At 43.1% G+C, this 7,236-nt stretch overlaps 1 protein-coding gene across 1 annotated transcript; it reads left to right on the top strand.

Annotated features, from left to right (window-relative positions):
* Positions 1–335: 335 nt before the first annotated feature.
* On the top strand, positions 336–5,650 carry znf281 (zinc finger protein 281). The gene has a single exon (XM_003223608.4). The coding sequence runs from the start codon at positions 600–602 to the stop codon at positions 3,234–3,236; it is 2,637 nt and encodes an 878-aa protein (XP_003223656.2). The 5' UTR covers positions 336–599; the 3' UTR covers positions 3,237–5,650.
* The last annotated feature ends 1,586 nt before the right edge of the window (positions 5,651–7,236 follow it).

Below are 7,236 nucleotides of genomic sequence, written 5' to 3'. Positions count from 1 at the left end.
AACAGCTGGTAAACAGGCTGGGCTTTATGGGAGTTGTAGGCCAAAACACCTGGGGTTGGGCTGGATGACTTTTGGGGTCTCATCCCACGCTGGGGTGCTGTGGTTGCCCCTGGCAACGCGAGAGTGGATGCCCAAAGCGAGGGCGATGCAGCCCAAGACACTTACTGGCCGAGCGAGGCGGTGAGGGGCTCACTCCCGCGCCTGCGCATTCGCACCCTCCCTTCTCATCCCCCCCCCCTCCCATCTCCAATAGCGGGGCTATTGCCCTCACGACTGGGCAAATCCTTCCCGGCATGCCGCGCGGGGCGCGCATGTGCAGTCGAGGCCTGAAGAGAAGGAGGAGGTCGAGAAGGCGGGGAGGGGAGGAGGAGGAGGAGGAGGAGGAGGAGGAGGGGGGCACGGGACCCCGCTGGGCTAATTCCATTGTGGAGCCGAGGCGGCGGTCTTGGGCCTACCTAAGGAGAAGAGGAGAAGGATGCGCCAAGCCGGAGGAAGAGGAGGAGGGTGAGTGAGACAGAGAGAGAGAGAGAGAGGTAACGAGAGACTGACTGAGGGAAAAACGAGTGGCTCGAGGGCCGCCTTTCTTCTCCTGAGGGAAGATGAAGCTCAGCAGTGGCTTCCTAGGAGGAGGAGGAGGGGGCGGAGGGTCGTCGAAGAGGCCGGCCTCGATGGAGCCTGGCGCCTTCCCTGGCGGCATGGTGATGTTCAACCACCGCCTGCCGCCCGTCACCAGCTTCACTCGCCCGGCCGCGCCCCCCCAGCAGCACCCGGCCATGGCTCCGGCCTCCTCCTCCTCTTCCTCTTCCTCCTCCTCCTCTGCAACGACCACCGCCGTGTCTCCCCCTCAGGGCATGACTTTCAAGAAAGAGCCGGCGGGTGGTTTCCCCCTCACAGCGCCCTCCTCCTCTTCCTCCTCCTCCTCCCAGAGGAACCCCTGGGGCTTCTTCCACTCCTTGGTGAACATCAAGCAGGAGAAGCCCAGCGAGCAGGAGGAGGAGCAGCACCACCACCACCACTATGGAGGCCTCTTTGGCATCGCAGGGGAGGAGAGGCCCCACGCCATTGGAGGAGACGGAGGCGCCAGCCAGAGCAACCAGAGCGTCATCCAAGACCTCAGCCTCTTCCACCACTTGCACCATCATCCCCATCTGCTGGGCCTCCACAGAGGAGAGCCTTTGGAGGAGCCCAAGCCGGACCTCCAGGCCAAGAAGGCCAAGAGGCCAAAGTCAGAATCTCAGGGAAGCAAAGCCAAGAGGAAGGCGGCGGGGGCCAGCGCCCCGTCCAACCGGCCTCCGACGGGTGATGAGGCCGCCCACCAGAAGCCGCACGTCTGTGAACACTGCAGTGCTGCCTTCCGGAGCTCCTACCACCTGCGCCGCCACGTGCTCATCCACACAGGCGAGCGGCCTTACCAGTGCGGCCAGTGCAACATGGGCTTCATCCAGAAATACCTCCTGCAGCGGCACGAGAAGATCCACAGCCGGGAGAAGCCCTTTGGCTGCGACCAGTGCAGCATGAAGTTCATCCAGAAGTACCACATGGAGCGGCACAAGCGGACCCACAGCGGAGAAAAGCCATACAAATGTGAGACCTGTCAGCAGTACTTCTCAAGGACCGACCGGCTCTTGAAGCACAGGCGCACGTGTGGAGAAGCCATAGGGAAAGCAGGCGCCGGGATGGATTTGGGGCCATCCAACCACGGCATGGGTAGCTTGCCGATGCTGTCTCAGGGAAATACCGGCTCGTCGAGGAGGAAAAGTAAAGCAAAGTGTCTCCCAAGCGAAAGCAAAGATCTGAAACCAGGCCACAAAGGGTCAGAATCCCACATGGCGTCGAACATGGCCTTGCAGAATTATGCCGTGGAGTTTCCTATCATGTCAGCTGGTAGCGGCTTAATTGGGCCTGGGATAGAAGATCTGCAGAAAAAGGTGCCAAAAGTAGTCTTCAAAAAAGGAAACAGGAAAGGCACAGACAAGGGTTTTCTTAACTTTGTGTCACCCTTGCCGGACCTCCTTGGTCAAAAACAGTTGTCTGGGAAACCAGGTGCCTCGCTAGGCATAGTTGCAAATAGCAGTGTCGATGCCATTGGACTTCTCCAAGCTGCAAGTGGTAAACCAGGTCAATTAGGCAGCAATTATGATGATGCCATGCAATTTTCAAAGAAAAGAAGATATTTGCAAACTGCCAGCAGTAACAGTGCCTTTTCTATAAACGTTGGGCATATGGCCTCCCAACCGTCTGTTATTCAGTCTGCAGGTGTAAGTGTTATGGACAGTGAAACCCCGTTATCCCTTATTGACTCTTCCTCTCTAAATGCCGACATCAAATCTTGTCATGACAAGTCTGGCATCCCCGATGAAGTCTTGCAAAGTCTTCTAGAGCAGTACTCTCACAAATCTGAAGGCCAGAAGGAAGATCCCTTCAGTATCACCGAACAGCGTGTGGACATGCATGCTTCAGGAGAACATTCAGAGATGGTTCAAGAGGACAACCTGAGCCCAAGCTCCCAGACGTCTTCAAATGACAAAGCGAGCATGTTGCAAGAATACTCAAAATACCTCCAACATGCTTTTGAAAGAACAACCAATAGTGCTGGTTTTGCTTTTGGACCTAGTTTCCAATTTGTAAGTTTGTCTTCAAGCCTTCATAACCATTCTTTGTTTCAAGATAAACAAATATACACTACGTCTCCACTTGAGTGTGGTTTCAGCCAATCTGTTACCTCAGTGTTGCCATCTGCATTGTCAAAGCCTCCCTTTGGGATGTTGCTTGGATCTCAGCCAGGTTTTTATTTATCTGCTTTGGAGGCAACGCATCAACAGTTGACTCCTTCTCAAGAGCTAGATGATCTGATAGACTCTCAGAAAAATGTAGACACTTCATCAGGCTATCAGCCTACACCTCAAAAACTGAATAGCCAGAAAGAACAAAAATCCCTAGAATCTTCATCAAGCTTTCCAATTCCATCTCAGGAGCTAGCTAACCAGATAGATCCTCAGAAGGAGCTAGAGCATCGAGCAACGTATCAGATAGAAACCTTTGCACAAGCATTTGGTTCTCAGTTTAAGACGGGCAGCAGGGTGCCAATGACATTTATTGCTAACTCTAATGGGGAAGTGGACCATAGAGTGAGGACTTCAGTATCAGATTTCTCAGGGTATACAAATATAATGTCTGATGTAAGTGAGCCATGTAGTACAAGAGTAAAGACCCCAACTAGCCAAAGCTATAGGTAAAAGTCCCAAGTGTGACTAGGCTTTGGGCTGGTCTTAATGTATTAGTTTTATTTTGATAACACTGCCATTGGAATGTTTTTACATGAACCTAATACAAATAATGTAATGCGCCCTTTCAATGCAACTTTTCATACTTAGTTTTTGTTAATGGAATTTTAGATCAGTTTGTATTATGATTTTTAATCAGATCAATAGACTTGATAGTTTTCATTTTTATGTTTACGTGACGGTGTTTAGCAATCAAACTTACATATTTAGATTGTCAGGGAATAGCCCAAAAGTTGCAAATGCAAAAAAAGAAAAAAAATCCCTAAAAACTAAAAAAAACCCCAACAATTAACAACACCTATGTTCCTAGGATTAAGGTTTATTTTAATTGCTTTACTCTCAGGAAAATGTAATGAAGCAAGGAATTTCTGTACAATATTGGTGTACTAGAATTTCCAATTTACAAATAAGTGGCAAATCTACTTCACCATTTAACAAAGGGAGCGAAGACATTAGAAGTTGCTGTTTCATATCTGGGTGATAACAATGTCTGAGAATTTAGCTACCTACTGATTGTTTATAATGCTTAATGTACTTCTTTATTTCTTCTTCCAGATGATGATACTCATTCCAGACTGGCGTGGTAGATAGTCTCAGATACTTGGTGTAAGCCTGGAATGATAGCTTTAATAAATACAATAATGTTCATCCCTTATTGCTCCCCACCCCCCGGAAGACTTTTAATTCTATAAAGAGAGTTTAGTTGCACAGTTCACAATAAGAACTTGAATAAGCAGTCTGCTGTTATTAGATCCCCAAACTAAAATAATAGTAATAATTTGTATACATTTTGGGATGCATTATTTATTAAAAATGTCCTCCCTCTGGTTGGCATCCAGTCCCTTCCTCCCCTTCTTACTTAAATATTCTTACATTGTGACTTAGATCTCTTCCTTTATCAAGTGTTTTCTATACCAAGTCCATGCTCTATGATTTGGAATCATTTTCTCTTCCCTTTAGCTTAACAGCTGGAATTTTAAAACATGTACATTCCAGAAGTTCACATAACTTATTATGTATTTGCTGATGTCATGTGATATCAAAAGAAGACTTAAAAATAAATGAATGCCATTTAATGTAAACAGCCATAAAGGTTTCCACACAAAAATCTAAGAAGGAGTGATTTAATTGTACATAGAGAGGCCCTCCCAACTTGCATTAAGGACTGATAGCTTAGTCATCCATGTCTACAGCCAGTCTCCAGTATTTTAGGCACTGAGGGCTATATCTATATGTGGCTACAAAGATGCCAGAAGGACACTTTGTAGGCTTAGGTTTTAAGATTTCATTTCCATTCAGAGCTTGGCCTAAATATGTGAACTGCACGACCAGTTCTGTTTGGTTGGTTGTAGCTGGAATCTTCCCAAGGAATTTTATTGCTCAAATTCATGTATATTTTGTGGTACATTATTTATGATACGTGAATCTTGATTAGAGCCTGTGGAGCCACAAAAACCTGCTAGAAACCTAGTGGCTATTTTCAAACTGCTCAAGAGCAGTTGCACTGCCCAGAACTACTTTTTTGTTTTTTTTCCAGATGTATTTTTTTCTAATTAGTTTTTTAAAATGTAATTTTGGTGATGCTTATACAGATTTTTTTTTAAAATGTACTGTTGGTGATGTTTCTGTCTTACGTACTTTCTGAAGGCAGAGAAGTACCAGTGGTTGTTTGCAGTCTTGTGTAATTGGCCTATTGCAGGCTTCCATGTATAATAAAGTAATTTACATTGTACAAGTGTAAAACACTTCCGTTATGAAGATGCTGTTGTAAGAACTATGAAATTTTTAAATTGCTAAAGATTTAAACATACCAATTTTCTCTTTATCCTGCCCACCAAAACAATCTGAACACTGTTTCACCAACTGACTCGCCACCTTACTACTAATGCATAATTAATTATATTCCATTTATACAGTACATGATTATGTGTTTCCCATCCTTCAGATTAGTCCTGTTAATTTACCTTGCTATCCAGACACAGAGCACAATTTATCATCAAGAGATGTACTGTACCTTAACCACTGTTCTATTATGGGCTTCTTTTTTCTTTGTTTTGGTGGCATTTTATTCCACAGTGGTTATGATTTACTTTTTTAAATATTATGTGTACTGGATAGTGTGTATGTTCTGGGATTATTTACTTTAGACTGTGACCAATTAAAATGTATTTGAGAAAATCTTAAGGAAGAAAGAAGAAGCTGTTGTACCATCTATCCAGTTAAGCTTCTGGTTTTGTCAAAATTCCATAAAGTGTTTTAAACAAAATTGCTGGAACAATAGAAGATGAATTGACATGCTTGCTTTTAAAAGTATTTTTATTGTAAAACTTCTTCAGGTGAACAATAAAAACCACTCTTTTTCGTTACTTTGGGATTTAAAAATTTATCTTACTGAGACCTGTAATTTGGAGATGCCATTTTGAATGAATAGCTTTCATATTTTAGATTCATTTTACTATCATGCATGTGCTTGGATTCTTAGGGTACATCTACGCTGTAGAATTAATGCAGTTTGATAACAGCCGTGGCCCAATGCTGTGGAATCACGGGAATTGTAGTTTTACAAGGTCTTTGGCCTCCATACCAAAGAATGCTGGTGCCTCACCAAACTACAACTCCCATTATTCCATAGCATCGAGACTCAGCAGTTAAAGTGGTGTCAAATTGCTTTAATTCTACAGTGTAGATGTACCTAAAGTGATGTCTAGCAGAAAGTAAAAATCCCGTTTTATTCCTTTCTGCCATATATATCTGTTGAAAAGTGTGCTAGAAGCAAAATGAAATTATAATATTGCTTTCCAGTTGTGGAAATATCAGGTAGAGGTTTCGTAATGTAATTTTCAAAAAGTTGATTGTTAACTACATGAGTGCATTCATTCTGGAAATTCTGAAGCCATGGAGTATGCCCCTCCTCTTCCCAGGAAAAAGAAAGGAAAATCATATTCTCAAATCAAATTGATTTTACTGCTGTAGGAACGTAAAATGACACCCATAAAATTGTATTGTGTGGCATAATGAATGAAAAATTAAAATTTAATGGCAGTAGTTTTGTGCAAGGAAATATGCTAAGACAGTGGGAAGTGGCTACATGTATCTTACGGACATGTATCTTAACATTTTGAAGTTGTGAAAAATGAAAACCAACCACAAATTTCCCAATAAAACTATTTTAAGCAGAAAATATAATAGCCTAAAGCCTAGCAGCATATTGGAAATGAAATTTAATTCAGTGTTGAAAGTCTTGAACTGTGATAAAGTGTATCACAGGCAGTGTCGCATCCCAGGTATGCTCACCTCATGAAGATAGTAGCACTAAATTTGTTGCACATCTTTTGTTTATTTTTGCAAGTCTGTATTTGGTACAGGTTCAACTAGAATATGTTTTAACATATTTATTTGTAATAAATGCACAGGAACAAGAGTTACCCAATTTTGTGTAGAGTATTACACGCCAGTCTTCATGCTCTATACTTCCTGGTATTCATACTCTGCAGTTTGCAGTGTTTCTTTAAATTTCAAAAGAAAAACATTCTTGGATCCTTTCCCAAAATTTCTAATTCTCTAGTTAAAGATTTCCCCCGAATTTTGGCACCCCTCTTTTTTTTAGCCCTTTATGTCTCGGTGAAGCAGAAGAATGGATACGATTTCATTTTCTTTCCCAATTCCATCAATAAGGGACTAGAGATACTAGCTTCAGTGTGTGCAAGGTATTAAACTGGAATATTATTGTGTAAAAAAAGGTCCTGTAGCATCTTGGAGACTAATTGAGAGAACAAAGTTTGTAGAAAGCTTTCATAGACTCCAATACATCTGAGGAAGTAGTCTACAAGAGTTCACCAACTTTGTTTTCAGTCTTTAAGGTGCTACAAAATTCCTTTGTGCACGGGAATGATATACATGCATTTAATATTGAAACTGACTAAGTCAAGTATTATAAGTGACAAGTTACTTG

This window comes from Anolis carolinensis, chromosome 4 (assembly GCF_035594765.1).
Source record: "Anolis carolinensis isolate JA03-04 chromosome 4, rAnoCar3.1.pri, whole genome shotgun sequence".
NCBI lineage: Eukaryota > Metazoa > Chordata > Lepidosauria > Squamata > Dactyloidae > Anolis > Anolis carolinensis.
Note: the sequence above shows the minus strand (reverse complement) of the source record. Positions and strands in the feature narration are given on the sequence as shown.